General features: G+C 38.4%; 3 protein-coding genes across 5 annotated transcripts; all 3 read left to right on the forward strand.

Moving 5' to 3' along the window:
• Positions 1 to 457: 457 nt before the first annotated feature.
• Positions 458 to 6,316, forward strand: LOC103423112 (autophagy-related protein 18g-like). Of its 3 annotated transcripts, none has more exons than XM_008361178.4 (9): positions 458 to 1,004; positions 1,668 to 2,132; positions 2,265 to 2,702; positions 3,314 to 3,559; positions 3,646 to 4,485; positions 4,571 to 4,689; positions 4,892 to 5,022; positions 5,263 to 5,829; positions 5,943 to 6,316. In XM_008361178.4, the coding sequence occupies exons 1-9, from the start codon at positions 834 to 836 to the stop codon at positions 5,945 to 5,947; spliced, it is 2,982 nt and encodes a 993-aa protein (XP_008359400.3). In that variant the 5' UTR covers positions 458 to 833; the 3' UTR covers positions 5,948 to 6,316. The 3 variants fall into 3 exon arrangements, with proteins under 3 accessions (XP_008359400.3, XP_008359402.3, XP_028945059.2); XM_008361180.4 differs by having other exon boundaries at positions 3,646 to 4,440; XM_029089226.2 differs by lacking the exon at positions 5,943 to 6,316 and having other exon boundaries at positions 5,263 to 5,834.
• A 2,498-nt stretch (positions 6,317 to 8,814) lies between these two features.
• LOC103423113 (histidine-containing phosphotransfer protein 1) lies at positions 8,815 to 11,218 on the forward strand. Its single transcript, XM_008361181.4, has 6 exons — positions 8,815 to 9,136; positions 9,618 to 9,748; positions 9,961 to 10,029; positions 10,204 to 10,275; positions 10,627 to 10,699; positions 10,950 to 11,218. The coding sequence occupies exons 1-6, from the start codon at positions 9,074 to 9,076 to the stop codon at positions 10,998 to 11,000; spliced, it is 459 nt and encodes a 152-aa protein (XP_008359403.3). The 5' UTR covers positions 8,815 to 9,073; the 3' UTR covers positions 11,001 to 11,218.
• A 3,660-nt stretch (positions 11,219 to 14,878) lies between these two features.
• On the forward strand, positions 14,879 to 17,017 carry LOC103423114 (DNA damage-repair/toleration protein DRT100-like). The gene has a single exon (XM_008361183.4). It carries the CDS (start codon positions 15,575 to 15,577, stop codon positions 16,790 to 16,792), a length of 1,218 nt encoding a protein of 405 aa, XP_008359405.3. The 5' UTR covers positions 14,879 to 15,574; the 3' UTR covers positions 16,793 to 17,017.
• Positions 17,018 to 18,547: the final 1,530 nt, after the last annotated feature.

Consider the following 18,547-nt stretch of genomic DNA (forward strand, 5'->3'; position numbering starts at 1 on the left):
CTAATTTCTTTTGTAATTTTCAAGTTGTTAAAAAAAAAAACATGTAAACAGGTGAAAAATGGGTAAATGGGTAAAAAAAAGATAAAGGGGTTCAAAAAAGGGTAAATGAGTAAATGATTATGGTTAAATAGGTAAACGGTTATGGTTAAGTTGATACACGATTATGGATATGATTAACCATTTATAAACAGTTATAGGTGTAATTACTCAACGGATAAACGGTTATACGGGTATGAATATAAACGATTATGGGTAAATAATCACGATTATCCGCCCGTCATAACTGTTGCCTATTCCTAACGATAACCAGATCAAAACAAAAAGGTACAATGATTTTGCCGGACTATCTAACAAAACGCGTTTAACTCATAGTTAATAACCAAATCCAAACAGTAAATAACCAAATTTTACACAGTAAAAAAATCACTTTTACTGACTGTCATTTGATTTGCGCCACAGAAGCGAGACATAAACCACAACTCCCAGCGCGCACAGAAGAGAGAGAAAAAAAACTGAAAGCGAAAGAGAAAAAATAAAGAAAGAAAAATACGGAGTCTCTGATCATTTAGAGAGAGAAAGAGAGGAGAGAGAATATAGATGAACACGACGAGACCACACACGCCTTGTTGAGGAGCTTTGCTGTTGTTGCAGTTGAAGTCAAAGACCTTCCTAATCGTAATCGTCAACTGTAATCAGCGGATGCTATATAATCCGATCGCCGGCGATCGGAGATGCTCATCGGCAGCGGCGAAGGTGGAGAGGATAGCTCCGGAAGCGGCGGTGGAGGCTGAAGGAAGATACAAAGTGCTAGGTGAAGGCCGTGGCGGTGGAGGATGAAGAAGAGTAAGGGGAAGAACAATGGCTTGTTGCCGAACTCGCTTAGGATTATTTCGTCGTGCCTTAAAACTGTGTCGACGAATGCGAGCACCGTCGCTTCTACTGTTCGCTCTGCCGGTGCGTCTGTAGCTGCTTCGATTTCTGCTTCCGAGGATCAGAAGGATCAGGTGTGAAAGCGATTTCCTAATTTTGCTTCTGTTTAGTTGAATTTTTGTTTCCTATTTAAGCTTTTGAAGTGCTGATTATTCATGTTGTAATTATTCTGGAGATTATTGTTGGATTTTAGTTTCCGGATTGTTTGTTGGAGTAGTGATTATTTATGAAATTTTAGGGCGGGAGAGAGGTTATAGTCAATGGCAGCGTTAAGTAGGTCGATTCGCTGGATTCGTGTTTGGATTTTGGTGAAAAATGATTTATTTTTGTTGTAGTGATCTGAATGTTTAGTTCGGTTTTATGTTGCTTTAAGTGAATGAGCAAACTTCTTGTCGAATTGCGTGAGTGCTTTTTACTAAAAGCGTTTTTGGTGAAAATATTTTTGAAATCTTTAGTAAAATTGCAAGTGAATTTTGAAAAAGCACTTGCACGAAGCAGTTCAAGTGATTTTGGAACCCAAAAACATTTTCTCTAAAAGCACCTTTAGTCATTTTAAAAGCACTTCAAAATGAATGTTTTTACTCTAATGGTGAATGCTATCTTCAGTTTATGTTGCTTTAAGTGAATTAGCAAACTTCTTGTTGGATTTGGCGGTTGCTATCATGTTTTTTCTTATCGAGGTTTTGATATTACTGCATATATACTAGACTACTTGCTAACTTCCATTGGCGAAACAGGTAACCTGGGCTGGCTTTGACAGGCTAGAGTTTAGTCAGTCTACCTTCAAGCATGTTCTCTTACTCGGTTATCAAAATGGGTTTCAAGTTTTCGATATGGAGGATGCCTCTAATTTCAGTGAACTAGTTTCAAAGCTTGATGGCTCGGTTTCATTCTTACAGATGCAGCCCTTTCCTGCTGCATCTGATGGTAACCAAGGGTTCAGAACGACACATCCTTTGCTGCTGGTTGTTGCTGGAGATGACACTACTGGTGCGGGAACTGTTCATAGTACTAGCTACTTGGGAGTGGCAGGCAGAGATGGTAATTTGGAGTCTCGGCCAGGGAACCCTGTCAGCTCTCCTACAGCTGTTCGGTTTTACTCTATTAGGTCCCAAGGTTATGTACATGTTCTGAGGTTTCGGTCTGCTGTGTGCATGATTAGATGCAGTCCTCGGATTGTAGCTGTGGGTCTTGCAACTCAAGTAAGCACTTGGTTACATGTGACATATAATATAATTTGAGAAGTTTAGACTGAGATTGAATAATTTTAAATTACACCTTCTGTATAAAGAGATTGGATCTATATTACTGACCTTCCAGACATTCGGCTGCAGATTTACTGTTTTGATGCGCTCACCCTCGAAAACAGATTCAGTGTTCTTACCTATCCTGTTCCTCAGCTAGCAGGGCAAGGATCAAATGGGTTTAATGTTGGTTACGGCCCAATGGCTGTGGGTCCAAGGTGGTTAGCCTATGCTTCCAACAGCCCTCTAGCGTCAAACGCAAGTCGCTTAGGCCCCCAAAACCTAACTCCTTCCCCAGGAGTTAGTCCATCTACATCACCTGGCAATGGTAGTTATGTGGCTCGTTATGCAATGGAGTCTAGTAAACAGTTGGCTGCTGGAATAATTAACCTGGGTGACATGGGATGCAAAACCTTGTATAAATACTGTCAAGAGATGCTCCCTGATGGATCTAACTCTCCAATATCGTCAAATTCAGGCTGGAAAGTTAGCAGGCATGCAGGCACAGAAATGGATAATGCAGGGATGGTTAGTTCTTTACTCAGAATGAATATTTAAGCACTGCATCTTTTCATTAACTTAATGAAATCTCACCAATGGTCTCTTGTCTAGGCTTGGAAGCTACGAAATTGGAGAATCTATTCCTCATATTGAGTCTCTCTTTGTTCTTTATCCTGGAAATGGTGTCTGAGACTCTGTTGTTGTTTGCTTTAGGATGATAATGTGCGCAAGTTTTTCTTATAACAATTCTTAACTTCATTTCATTCTTGAAATAGCTCTTGACAATACTTGATATATCTTCAGTATGATTGCTAGATTAGATTAGTTAGACGATTTCATACCGTATGCTGCTAGCTTTTCACCATGATACTTATCTATATTACACTCAAGACTGACATAGAGCACAAAGCAATATTGCATCCTTATAGACTGCCCTCTTTGCCTTTACTATTTTGAATATAAACGTAAATTGAGTTGTTAATATTTTAGCCTATAAGAACTATAACCTTGAGGAAAAAGAAATGAGATATGAAACTATTACGTGTTGGTTATCAGATGTTCAGGACAATTTTGTGTTATGCTTTTGAGTCAAAACTCAAAAGCTCTTATTCATTACTTGGTAAAATAATTTCTTGCAGGTTGTTGTCAAAGATTTTGTTACCCGAGCTGTTATATCACAGTTTAAGGCTCATACTAGTCCAATATCTGCGCTGTGTTTCGATCCTAGTGGGACCCTTCTGGTTACTGCCTCAGTGTATGGAAATAATATTAACATTTTCCGGATAATGCCTTCATGTAAACGCACTGGATCAGGTGGTCAAAACTTCGATTGGAGCACTTCTCATGTGCATCTTTACAAACTGCATCGTGGAATAACATCAGCTGTTAGTATATATGAGTTTTTGAGATGTTCTGTAATCTTTGTTGTATTTTCCACCCACATTTTTCTGATTTTTTATCATTCTGACAGATGATCCAGGACATTTGCTTTAGTCATTACAGTCAGTGGGTTGCAATTGTTTCATCCAAGGGGACCTGCCATGTTTTTGTTTTATCCCCTTTTGGTGGCGATGCTGGATTTCGGCTTCTTAATAGTCACGGTGAAGAACCCTCCCTGTGTCCAGTTTTATCTCTACCTTGGTGGTCTGCTTCTTCTTGGGTCATTAATCAGCAATCTTTTCCACCGCCACCATCCGTTGCTCTTTCTGTGGTGAGCAGGATAAAGTACAGTAGTTTTGGATGGCTTAGCACAGCCAACAATGCCACTGCTTCAGCGACAGGGAAGGTCTTTGTGCCATCTGGTGCTGTTGCTGCAGTTTTCCATAATTCCTTATCTCAAAGTGTTCAGCACAGTAACTCAAGGACCAGTACCTTGGAACATCTATTAGTTTATACTCCGTCAGGTCATGTAGTTCAACATGAACTTCAGCCAAGGATAGGGGTAGAACAGAGTCATAGCGGTCTAAGTACCCAGGCAGCCACGTCTATGTATATTCAGGACGAAGAGCTGAGAGTGAAAGTTGAACCCATTCAATGGTGGGATGTATGTAGGCGGTCAGACTGGCAGGAAAGAGAGGACAGTAGTCTTGGTACCACATTCGATAGACAAGAGGTGGCTGGCATTCTTCAGAACAAATCAGGTTCTGATGGTATTCATGGAATGGAATCTCTAGACTTAAATGGTGCTGTTGGGGGGAAAAGGAGACCGGAAACTTATTCTGGGAAGGTCCATGATGGGTCCCACTGGTACCTCTCTAATGCAGAGGTGCAGATCAGTTCTTTGAGATTACCAATATGGCAAAAGTCTACGGTAGTTCTTATTTCAAAATTCAAAGTTACATATCCAGTTAACATTTTTCTATGTTTTGGTGGTAATTTACTTTTCACTGTTCTAGATTTGTTTTTACACGATGGGCGATCCAAGAGCTGATAGTTTCACTGGTGGAGAGTTTGAAATTGAAAAGGTCCCTGTTTTCGAGCAGTTCCATTCCATCAAATCAAGCTGGGATGACAGGTGACGACCGTTTTATCTATAGTTCCACACACATTGTTGTAACTCTATAATCTAAATAATATAAGCTGGCGTCTGAGCTTACCAGGCGCTGGGTAAAGATACTGTTATATTATATGTTTCATGCTTAAGCATGGTCCTCTGTGTGTTTTGTCCTTCCACAATTCTGATACTTGTTAAATTCTGCCTTCATTGTATGATTCAGAGGCCTTGCTGGTGGGAGGTATCCCAGTCATACTTCGCCGCCTCATCAAGCTGAAAACAAGATCTTGGAAGAGACTGTTATATGTCACTCGAAGCCTGCATCGCTTAGCTCCACTGAAAGCTCAGATGGGGGTATGATACAATGATAAAAAATATGCTTCAATCATTATTTAATATCTTTCAGTTCTCCAAATGGATAAAAATGAGAACTCTCTGTCCATTTTACGTTGCGACTTCTCCATCTGTTTTAGAGAAAATTTTCCAAGTGCCCGGTGTTGGGGCTCTTACAAAATTCTTTCTTATAGCTGATGTTCCATCCTGATCATTTTAACTAATTATGTCCACATAATTACTATTTTGAATCTCTATCAGGTTCGTCAAGAAGAATTGAGCATTTTGTTGACTTCGATCAAATAAACAATGAGAAGCCCCGCACAACAGTTTATCAGACCTTGAATGGCTCGGAAAGAAGGGCCAATACAATTGTTGAGCCTTCATTAGAAAACCATATCTCTTTCAGCATTCTGTGTACTCCATCTGAACATTTTAAGAACATCAATTCTCAAATCAACAGCTGTGTCACCAACGGTTTGCCTGTGTTAGAAAGTACCATGATTCCAGGAGGAAGAGTTTCTGCCGAAGAAGGCCTAGCATTGAAAGCAATTGGGATCAGGGAGGTCTCAGTTTTATACTCTGATCAACATGCTTCGAGTACCGATATTGTTGCAGAGGGGGCTTCCACTTTGCAGCATCCAATAGATCTTTCACAGTTTTTCCAGGAGGAGCATTGTAACGCACTGGAGAAGAACGGATGCAATGGGTTAACTGAAGTCGTAGCCGATGATGTTGACAGCGACAGTAGCCACTGCGATAAGGTGAAACCCGAAAATGAGGAAGATGGTGAAATGCTTGGAGGCATGTTTGCTTTTTCTGATGAAGGTTAAACTATAAAGCTATTGCTTCACTGCATCATCGCACAAGCTAACTTTTGATTTCAATAACATGTTTAAATGAGTTGATAGCAACGGCGTCGTTGGATTTTCTTCTGGCAGGTTGATCTATAAGTTCAAGCTGCGTGTTGCCTATTCCGACAATCAATAAGAAATGCACGACGTTAATCTGTCGCCAAAGCAAAGGTAACTTCTCTTCTCTCGCTCTCGGAGTTGTACATATTGTAGATGGAAATTCAAAAGGTTTTATGGATTGTGGTAGCTGTGGGTTGACAAGGCTTTGTAGAAAGTGGATTTTGGAATTGGTATTGCTCGCGTTTAACTATTTGCCGATCCTCCTCTTATGTCCTGTACAGATAAATTTGGTATGAAACAAAGTTCTCTCCAAGTTTGTACAACTATACTTTTATTCTTCTGATATGATGAAATGGAAACCCCAAAAAAAAAAAAAGAAAAGAAAATGCTATTACTTGTAATTTTTGTAAATTGCAATTTCACAGGCCGCAAAACGAAGCGCAATGGCGTTTTAAGATTCATACCGACGACCTCGCTTAGTGAGATAAGGCTTGGTTGTTCTGGTTGGAATTACACAACCGTGAGTGCAAATCAGGCCAGTTTTGTCAAAACGGAGTACACGGTTTGATTGTGTGATGTGCATTCTCACAAGTTAAGCTACAAGATTTACAAATGCCTTTGATTTGAAGATCCAAATATGGTTTTGCTTTGATTTGAAGATCTAAATATGGTTTTGAATTCGAAACATCTTTCGACATTGGGAAGAGAAGTGCAACTAAACTATAACCTAGTTGGTTTCTTCAACAATAATACGGGCGTGCATGCAACAGGCAAATGCCAAAACTTATAATGTTAACAAAATTGAGACCTATCAACAATTGTTTTTATATGATTCGAACTTGGAACTTTTCAACAAAAGTAGACTAAATGACATAAAAATCCAACAAACATGGATTGAATGACGCTAAATCGAATATTCATGTGCTTGCATACATACAACATAAACAAAGGCGTATTCCATTAAGTAGGATCGGCTATATAAATTCTAGAACGTAATCTGCTTGGTTTTGCGCCAAGTCATCCTTTAACTCCCAAGTACTTCATATTTTTCTTGAAGTCTATTTCCAAATCTTCCTCTACACTCTTTAAGCTCATAGTGCATCCTCTAACTGGAACATCTCTAGATCTTTGGTTCACTTTACCTCTGATGTCCATGTTCTTAATCTTACTATTTTTCGTATGCTCACACATCTAACGAAGTATTCTAATCTCTCTTACATTATTTTTTTTTTGCACATGCTATATTTTAAACGCTCAATATTTCGTGTCATGAAGCATCAGTAACATTATTTTAGTCCTATAAAACTTTTCCTTCAACTTTCGTGCCATACATGCACTTCACAATTTCTTTAAAAGTAGCCATATCCATGAATCCGAATATTGATTTGATGGCCTCTTGGGTGGAAGCTTTCCGAAAAGTAGTGAATCTCCAACATTGGATTTGGTCGTGGGCTTGACATTCTATCAGAATTTGGATTCTACCCGGATCCATTTATGGTAAGTAGGAAATTTTAACAAAATTTTTTTGGTAAAATTTACTTTAATGAAAAAATATATTTTTACACTAAAAATTTAATATTGGTACTATTTATTTTACCTTTTATTTTATCCTTATTATTAAAACTCAAAATTTTCAAACATTTTTCAATAGTTTTTCTTTCTAAGAATCCTCATATTTTAGTCATTCATCATGTATCATGCAGTCAGAAATTATTTGATTTTTTTATTTAAAATTAAACATAAATAGTACCTAACGAAACTAACCGTACGATATACAATGAACAGCTAGAATATAAAGACCCTGATTCGGAGAATCCTCTTCCTATGCCAAGTTTCCAAAATCTGTGGGCAACAATATATGACCGCTTACGTGGATTTGGATATGGATCCTCCATGGATCATGCACCGCCCCACCAACATATAGAATTTTATTGATTGTTTCAAATCCTTAATTTTAATTTGTTTGTGTTTTGGTCGAATAATTTAATTTCCTTGTATGCCTAAGAAATTGACACGTGTTTAATCAAAGCATAATACCAAATTAGTCATGAGGACACCTCATACGGCTTGTGTGGTGGTGGCTGCCGCCGTGTGTCCACCCAAAAAAGGACTTGTCAAAGCCGGTCGCGGACTTTTTTTAGTAAGCAACCAGAACGTTAGGATAAGGATGTCCATTAATGAATTCAAATTGTCCAGAGCAGTATATTTCTTTTTCTGCAACCTGCGTAAGTTCGAATTTCTTTCGTAGTTTAAATTAATAAATTTGAAAAATGTTGAGAGTAGTGGGCTTCTTTCTCTACGTACAAATTTAAATTTTTTTAATAATTTAAATTAATTTCGTGTAGATTATTTTTTTCTTGAAAAAGTAAAATTTATAGAGATACTTGTCTAAAATGATCATAATTAAATCCCAAGTGCAAAAGTGACGTGTCATGGATTAGATTTTTTAGCACTGGTAAATTACACAATGGTGGTCAAGAAATGCCACCAGTTGGTCCTCTTTTGCATTTCTTTTGAATGTGCATGTGTTAGCTGCAAAAGACACCTTACGTGAACAATAGAGAAATAAATTGGTGTCGAACTTATCATTTATAAGATTCGGACGTACAACTTACACAAATTGCACACTGCAATACTAGGTGGAAAAAAGAACATTATTTTTATAGAAAAACTAACGAAAGGTCCAAAAAAACTTTAGTTTTAAAGGAAAATGACAAATAAATGTGTAATAAATAGTATCAAATAAAAGTAAAAATGTAGTTTTTCTTTAAAAATGAACAGTACATGAAATGTCGTTAAAACTCTCTATTTTTATTTGGTAATAGACTAAGATAGCCTATATTTATAATTATTTGGGGAAATTAAATAAAAATAGAGCTTATTCCGGTGACGTTGACAAAAATCTTCCCTCCTAGGCGGTCTCTGTCAGTCAGTCAGTTACTCTGTATTTTGTCGCTAAAGACGTTTTTCTTCGAAACGTTTGCTTCCAGGAAAAAAGAAAGAGCCTTTCCATTTCAATTTCCACACATTTATAACTCGTTTTTCCTCCTGTACACATATTATATAAGATCTGCCCGCTTCCGCATTATTGTTCCTGAGTTGTCTGCCGAGTGAAAAACTAGCCGCTGTGGAGGTAGGAACTGAGCGAGAAGGCAGCCATGGACGCCGTGACTCAGTGGCAGAAGCAGTGGTTCGACTACACTCAGTATCTGCACCGAGAGGTTTTTCTGGTTTTTTCCCTTTTGTCCGTTGATGTTTTAGTTTATCTCCACTGGGTTTTCTCTGCTGAATTCTGTTTGTTTCCATGGAAATTTTTTGGGTTTTCTCTGCTGGCCTCTGTTTGTTTCCATGGAAAATTTTCTGGGGTTTCTCTGCTGGTATCTGTTTGTTTGCGTGGAAAGTTTTCTGGGTTTTCTCTGCTGGCAACTGTTTGTTTTCAGTGGAAAAGTTTTATGGGTTTTGTTAATTTCACCATAAAACTTAAAAAGTTGGGAACTTTGAGATTACTTTGATAAAAAAAAAAAAAAAAGGAACTTTCAGATTAAAAGGATGAAATGTTTGTAGAATTACTGGATACCAGAATTAGTTTTCCAGAAGCACTTCCATTTGTGGTTTAAAAGTGGAATTTTTATTCCCCTTGTTTTTGGAATTTTGGGCCGTTGAACTAATTTTAATTTGTGGGGTTTTTGTGGTGGTGAAAAGGGATTCTTGGACGATCAATTTGCTCAGCTAAAGAAGCTGCAGGATGAAAACAGCCCAGATTTTGTAGTTGAAGTTGTTTCTCTTTTCTTTCAAGATACTGAGAAGCTTCTCAACAATATGGCCAGGGCTCTGTGAGTTCTCTTGTCTTAACCCTGAGTGATATTCTTTGATTTGCTTCGCTTTCGGACAAATTTTGTGGTGGTAGCTGTGTGAAAACAGAACCGAGCACAATGGCGTTCTATGATTCATATAGCCAACCCCACTTAGTGGGAAAAGGCTTTGTTGTTGTTGTTGGTAGCTGTGTGAAAACAATGTTAATTTGGGTTTCGTTTATTTTTCGTAGAGAACAGAACGTTGTAAATTTCGAACAGGTAGATGTCTATGTTCATCAATTCAAGGGTAGCAGTGCCTGGTAATTCCAAGCTCTTTTCCTTACTTATTTGATTGTCAATTCTCTGTGTCACTTGAATGCCTAACTTGCTGTGAACGGCTGTTCTTATCGTTCTTATATATATGGTACGCTAATTTTTTGTACTTCGTTGGTTTTTGAGGTTTCTAATTGGAAATTGATTTCGTCGGTTTGCAGGATAGGTGCATTGAGACTTAAAAATGCATGCATCAACTTCAGAAATTTTTGTGAGGCCCAGAACCTTGAAGGGTAAGTGTTTTTGCTTCATGGTGATTGGTGATGTTTTCAGTGATTGATTTATATTATACCATCAATCGGAAATTTGTCAATGTATATGCTCTTCCTTCCATTAACTCTATAATATTAATCACAATTCGGACTAGAAATTTGTAAGCCGGTTATTTCATTGACAGAAAATCATAGTTCAACTACAATAATGTTAAAAAAAAAATAATGAACATTCCCACTATGATTCAAGAGAAGCAGGGATCTGATGTTCGACTTGTATTTCATTTGTGTTTGTACTCGACTCTCGCGATGAAGAAAGGGTTTGTAGCAGGGCAGTTGCACCTAATTGTGACACAATAATGTTTGGTGTAGGTGTTTGAGATGTTTGCAACAACTGCAGCAAGAAAGCTCTGCACTGAAGAACAAGCTCGAAACTCTATTTAGCGTAAGTACATGAAAATTTTACTAGGCAGCTTGCATTTTCCGGGATTGATTATCTAAAGGACCTCCTTGGCATAACCCCTGCTTGTGAGCTCGGGGATATAACTTACGTTCTGTCCTTGACATATTCATCGCTTTGGATCCTCCAAAGCATCCTCGGACTGCTACCACGAACAATCTCAGTTTGGATTTCATATTAGCTTCTTTGCCTATATCTCGTCCGCTCATTGACTTTGCCCCTTTGGTTTCTGTAGTTTGAGCAACAGATCGTGGCTGCTGGCGGGTCAATTCCTACGATGGAGTAAATCCTGCAATGGAATCCACTGCTATGAAATTTGTCAAGAAATATGCATATCAGAGTTTTCGTAAGTCCTTTAGCGTGATCGATTTTACTTTGATGTAGTGAAAATTTTCGTGTATTCCGCCTAGCATTTTCGTGACGATGTAGCGTAATAACCTTCTTGGAGGAATGTAATGCAAGGCTCCCTTCATCGGACGCAGTAATTGATCATCTTTCTTGTTATTTTGTTAGTGAGGAAACTTTTATCGTTGAACTTGGCAAAAGCCTATATGATCCAGTTTGGTTAAAATGCTCCCCCACAGCCCACTATTTCACCAAAACTTGGATCATAAGATTGATTTTTCTCTATTATTGTTTGGGCCTGTTGGATCATAAGATTAAGAACCACAAAAGTGCTTTTCTTGAAAGTTGTTTTTGTCGCTCAAAGGTAGAAGTTAAGCCACAACTTTTTCTACAAATAATACTTATGGATTGAGATCCACACCAGATCCTGCGGATTGAGAGAGGCATGGACCATTATGTTCCAATCCTACAGCCCCTATTAGCCCTTCTTATTGATCCATTTCACAAAAACTCAAAAACTTGAACAGTCGAAATCTCTTTCTTGAAACGTGCAAATCTCTCAATTTGTGGGATTCAAGCACAGAGATCCAGGGTGGATTTGATTCCCTTCAAAGGCTACCAGTTAGAGCAAGTTTTTTGTCATCCTTCAAGTGTTTGTTAGCTTCTATGACAAAAAACAAATGAACCCATAAATGCCTAAAAATCTTGAGAGTGGACAAAAACCCTACTATCATGTACATTGTTAGTATTTGTTTCTCTCCTTGCTCTAGCAACCGCATACGTCGCACTCGACAACTTACCTCACACAACAAAATACGTTGCCGTCTCGGAAAAGCCTTCTTGTGTTTACCGCACTCATTAGTAATTAGATTATCTTTGATTATATGACAGATTAACATCTGACACAAAAAAATCTCTTGTTATCAAGGATAATCCTGTTCTGTTTTGAGCACTCATCGACAACTTAAATATCTCCTCAATTGTATTAACTTGCTTCAGGCGATCAAATATGTTGCAATCGAGGCATAACCATTTTGTGCTTACATCACTCACAAACAACAAGATATATCTCTAATGGTAAGGCAGATTAATTATCTTCTCACGCACAACTCGTCTCCTAGTACTCACACAGAGGAAGCTCATTTTGTGTGGAAGGTGGTGTAGCTTGATGAAAGGGACACGAAGATTGCAAGCTCTATCAAGTATGGCAAATGTACCATATCCAAAAACCAAGAGGAGGAATGTGGGGGTGTTTTAGTTGTTGGAGTGGTTATGACATCTGTGAGAGAAAATTTCCAATATGCGAGAACACGACTCGGTATGTCAAGTGTCAAAATATAATTGGTTAGAATTTTTTTTTAAGTTTTCAACAATTGTACTATTACGCTTGATGTACCAGACTGTGTTCTTGGCACATACATATAAATCTCTCCATCTGTGGGGCGTCATTGCATATGCCAGATAGGGTTGCTAGCTTTGCTTTCTTGCTTCCTGCTCAACATTACCTGCCAAATTTATGCTTCCATAATAATACCATCCACATTGGTACATATTTGTACACACACACGTTATTTGCTCATGTAATTTTGTGAACATCGATTGTTTTCGACTCGCTGCAAATTACAGTTTGACAAGTTTGTAATCATTATTTTCATTAGTAAATCATCAAAGATATTATTTATTAGAAAACTATAACTATGCATTATAAATGCGTACAAAATAATAATCCCTTGTAAGAGTAAATGACTTTTTACACACGTAAAGAGTCGAGCGTAGTTATATATTCCATCTTGTAATAATTTAAAGCAGTTACCTAATATGATTTTTTATTTCTTGCTAAACTTTTTTACTCCAGCCAGGCAGTTTGTGAAACCAAGAAAGGACCACAAAGACGGAGGAGTGGACAAGAAGTTAGCAACTTTTGTTTTACCATCTTTCGTTGGATACTCCAATACTCCCAACATCCAACGAAATGGAGAGGAAGTTTCAAGAATAAATGCCATTTTTCTAATGAGAAATGCTAAGGAGACTCACTTAAAGTATAACTCTTTTTATAGACGTTCTATCACCTCATATTTTAAAGTTAATTTATGTAACAACATTATAAAATATTGTGCAAAAAACGTGAGGTGACAGAGAGTCCATGAAAATTTTCATTTTTAAGAGAGTTTTCCTAGCATTTCTCCTTTTTAATTTGTTATAATTTCTTTGTACAATTGAATTGAGAGGTGAAGGCAATTATGCAACTTCATAAAAGATTTTGGTAGGATATTAATTAATTGAAAAGAGTGGGTGTTGAGAGCAATTCTAACAAATTAGCTAAGAATTTAAAGTTTTGAAGAACATTTGACAGCCTACATAAATAGAAAAGTAACAAAAATTTAATAGAAAGTAAAAGTTCTGCCTATACCACCGTAATAAACTCTTGTTATTGGAGAGAGATTTCAGTGTGCCGAGAATAAGTTTGATACACTAAGTATCATAACACAAGTGGTTGAAAACTAATTTTTTTTTTAACTATCTGCATTATGATACTTAGTGTACTAGGTTGTGTTTCCGAACACTGAAAATTTCTCCTTATTATTGTGGAATTTTGATCTTTGGTGAGCTTTTACGTACAATCCAAAATCCCAAATCAAATCTAAGTTTTTATTAGTGAAAGCTTTTTCTTTCCCAAAACACTTCCCCAAGTGGAAAAACCTCAATTATATTTTATGAGCAATTTTTTGGTAGTTTAACTGTAATTTCTAAGACTATTTTAAAAGGAGATGTCAAATATACCAAATAGGATTAAAAGATATTTAGGTGTTCTCCAATGGATATGTCATATATGATGTGGCATGTGAGTTATTTGACTCCTTGCTTTTTAGCTGTCTTTTTTTACAGCAAATAAAAAATGAGTCAAATATATTTAATTGATTTTTTTAATATATGGGTCCCATTAACAACCAATAAAATAAAAATTACAATTAATTTTGCTTATTTTTAAATAGTTAATGTAACTTTAGGCCCAATAAAATAATAAAATAAATATTTGACACATCAATTGGAAAATAAGAGAATTTAGCACTTGTATTCAATTTGATACATCAGCCATCAAATAAAATTTTGACATATTATATTTAACATCTTATTTGAAAATGCTCTAACGACATATTTACTTATTTGAGAACTATCGTGAATTAGAAAAAATTAAAAATTAAAGACATAATAAAGGAGTATAAGTCGATATAACTACCCCAAATCAATCTATTTACGAATTAAAATATGATTCAACCAAAAAAATATTAGATTATCGATTATGACACGAAAACACATACCTATTCCTTTCCTAGTAAAAACGCATGAAAGTATTATAAACAAAAAGCAAATTACAATATTCTCCTTTGTGAGTAGGAATCCAAGCCCTACCAACGACAAGTAGTACCCTTTTATTGTAAGTAGAAGGACCAAACCCTGCTGGCAATTAGCGGAATAGGATCCTTGCCGGATTATTTTTTTGGAAATCCTAGAGATTTTATGATCGTAATCGTTTATCGTATATTGTACAATCAGAAATCATTTCAAAATTTAAAGTTTAAAATTAAATATAAATAGTACCTAACGAAAATTGATCTCACGATATGCAATGAACAGTCACGATCATAGAATCCCTAAGATCCCTAGGAAAAGGATCCGGCAATGATCATTTTCCAACCTCTCAAGTTCCACGTCAGATAAAAAATCTCATGTTAAACGAATCCGGGTCCTCGCCGGATCCTCTTTACCAGAATCCGGGAATCCATAAATCATGTACGTTAATCGTACATCGTGTGATAAGAAATTATTTTGAATATTTTTATTTAAAATTAAACACAAACAGTACTTGACAAAAACTGATCGTACAATGTACGAAAAACGAATATAATTCACGAATCTTCAAGATCCTCACTAAAAGGGTTCAGGAGGATCCTGTTGGATGTTAAACCGCAATGTCACGTGATCCCCGCCGTCCATAGTGCGCCAACCTGGATCCCGAACCTGAGGCCCCGCCTTCCACGTAGGCTCGGACAGCCGTTTGACCCCGAATCCAACGCCCAATAAAGAAACAAAAACAGTAACATTAATAATAATAATAAAATAAATAAAAATTGAAGAACTCCTTCAGTGGCTCTGTTTACAGTATAGCAGCAGAGTGAGTTACTGCGTCTTCTCCGAGAAGCCAAAACCCCCAAAAATAATCAGAAAAAAAGCAGAAATCTTTGGATGAAATCTGAGCTCGAGTAGAATTACAGTATAAGATTCAATCGATTGCCTTCTTCTCCAAGCCACCATCTTTTTTTGTGGATGCTTAATGTTTCCCACCATTAAAGTTATCACCGCTCTGTGATTTCCCCTTTCCCACGAGAAATCTGTAGCTTCTCTCACGGAAAAGCGCTTTTCTTCCCCACCAGAAGCACTTTCTTCCTCCCCCCTATAAAACCCATACCGCCAAACCCATTTCTTTCACTCACAGAGTGTCGGAGCTTGCTTCCAATGGCGGAAAAGCAGAGGAGTAATGGGTTTGTGTGCATTGTGTTCTTCCTCTGTTTGATTCAGTGGAATCCCATTCCCATTCCTGTCGCCGTCGCCATTCTCGAACCGGTTGATTTCCTGGCTCTGCAATCGATTCGGAAGTCGCTGGAAGACATGCCGGGATCAAATTACTTCTCTTCCTGGGACTTCACCTCCGACCCCTGCAACTTCGCCGGCGTCTACTGCGACTCCGACAAGGTTATTTCCCTCAATCTCGGCGACCCAAGAGCCGATGCGCCGGGTCTGACGGGTCGGCTCGACTCGGCAATCGGCAGGCTTTCTGCACTCGCCGAGCTATCAATCGTTCCGGGTCGGATCTTCGGCGCTCTGCCCCAGTCAATCTCCCAGCTGAAGAGCCTCCGGTTCCTCGCCGTCAGCCGCAACTTCATCTCCGGTCCGATTCCGGCGAGTCTGGGCCAGCTCAGCAACCTCAGAACGCTCGACCTCAGCTACAACCTCTTCGCCGGAGCAATCCCCACCTCCGTCGCATCCCTCCCGGAGCTTTCCAACCTCATACTCTGCCACAACCGCCTCTCCGGTTCTGTCCCTCCGTTCACCTCCCAAACCCTGACCCGGCTCGACTTAAAGCACAACGACCTCTCCGGTTCGCTCGCCCCCGACTCCCTCCCTCCATCTCTCCAATACCTCTCTCTCTCCTGGAACCGGCTCTCCGGTCCGGTCGACCGACTTCTGAACCGGCTCGACCAGCTCAACTACCTCGACCTAAGCATGAACCAGTTCACGGGTACGATTCCGGGTCGGATCTTCACATTCCCAATCACAAACCTCCAACTGCAGAGAAACTCGTTTTCGGGTCGGATCCTACCGGATAATCAAGTTTCAATCGCTACCATTGATCTCAGCTACAATCGGCTATCCGGTGAAATCTCGCCGTTGTTCTCGACCGTACAGAGCCTCTACTTGAACAACAACCGGTTCACGGGTCAGGTTCCGGGTAGCTTCGTGGACCGGCTATTGGCGGCGAACATACAGATACTGTATTTACAGCACAACTTTCTGACGGGGATTCAGATCAATCCGACCGCTGAGATTCCGGTGAGCAGCTCGCTGTGTCTGCAGTATAATTGCATGGTCCCGCCCATACAGACGCCGTGCCCGCTCAAGGCTGGGAACCAGAAGACTCGGCCGACGGCGCAGTGTAACGAGTGGAGGGGTTAAATTGGGAAATTCGTATGGCATTTATTTTTTATTTTATTTTTAAAGGAGAGTTAATATTTTGTTACGTTTTGTGGGTTGGGGGTTATTTTAAGATTCATTTATTTATTTTGGGGTGAAATATGAATAATGAAAAGATTGTGGATAGTCAGAGATAGTGTAACCATGTAGGGAAATTCATGCTCTACTATTTTGTTATTATAAATATGAAGAATTTTTTGACATAAACATGAATATTTCGTGGTGTGTAAAGACTGTGTGCCGCTAAACAAATCATTAAATTGAAGTTTTATGGAATAAAGTGGAGGCTGTGTGCCGCTAGATGCTAGACAAATTGTTACGTGCGGTTGCTTGGTTTGAGTTTTGAATGATTAGTTTTTAGAATTCATAAATTGCTGAATTACTTTGATGAGAAAGAAAAATTGGGTTGGGAGATTGAAGAAATTGGGTAATATTATGCAACCTCATGTCAACCTTGATCACAAAGCCCTCCCTAAGTTTGTTTTACAAACGCTAAGATGTGACAGTCACACTGAAATTTTTTCGAGTTATGATTGTTTTGATGAGCAGCCTCCTCTTCATTTGCTTTCTTTCTGATAGAAGAAGATAGAGAAGCACTGTGTGGGGTGCTTCTGCTTTTCAGCTTTTGCCATGCACGGGCTTCAGACCAAATTACACTATTCATGATTGGAGCCAGCTGCATGGCTAGTTGCGAGAAATGTGAAGCAACAGTCTCTCATTATTTCACACTTTGGGAACCTGATGCTTTATTCACTCCATCGTATAACAATAGTTTATCTTATGCTGCAGTTAGGTAATTGACAGTTGACACTTTGACCTTCACATTGTATATCTGCGATACTTGTATTGCATATTGCATATATGCGATTCAATATAAAATATAACACAACCTGTTTTTAACACCTATAATGGTGGGTGGTGATAGAGAAAGACATGGCCTTTTCCGAAGATATATCTGTCTCTTCCTACGACATTCATCACATGATGAGTTCTATAGGATAATTTATTATTCTGTCATGTACAGTGTTGATAAGTGGGTGCTATATGCGGCTTAGCCACATGATTAGTACCATAAGAATAGGTAGAGAGAAAAAAAGAGAAATATCCGGTTGTATGCAAGAATCTCGAGCCAATCGTGGATATATGCTGGCAAGTCGCAAAATAACACGTTAAAATAGTAGAACAAGGGCATATTTAGTTCAACCTAGAGAGTCTATGGTTGTATTTTTCCTCTTGAAAGCTATATAATCTTGCCCTTCTTTCTTATGTAAGCCATGGGAGAGGACATGTGAAGGTAGCTGGGATTAGGTGGGAGTTGGATCGACAAAGAGTACAGAGAGGAGAGAGAGGGAGCCCATGAAAGGAGAAGAACAAAGCTAGCAGGCAACACAAGCTACAACAAGGTAATGACACTTCAACTAAAATAAAAAGAAAACCAATTGACTCCTTTGTTGTCTCTTCTTCTTGGTCTCTAGGGTTTTGGTTACTGCAGGCCAAACTCAACCCAATTTCTTTATTCCCTAGTCCCCACACATAGGATGTCACTGTGATAGTATTATAGACGAATCACGCCTTAACATGTATTTTGAAGTTTTCCTATAAAAATGAAGAGAAACTTCAGTAAGGGTGTCACGTGATCGTACATGTAAGATAAGTTACTAAAAAGTTGTCACGTCGACACGAACGAGGCCAGATTAACCATAATGTACAGAGTTTCAGAGTGAGGATGAAACCAAG

Source organism: Malus domestica, chromosome 11 (genome assembly GCF_042453785.1).
Source record: "Malus domestica chromosome 11, GDT2T_hap1".
Taxonomy (NCBI): domain Eukaryota; kingdom Viridiplantae; phylum Streptophyta; class Magnoliopsida; order Rosales; family Rosaceae; genus Malus; species Malus domestica.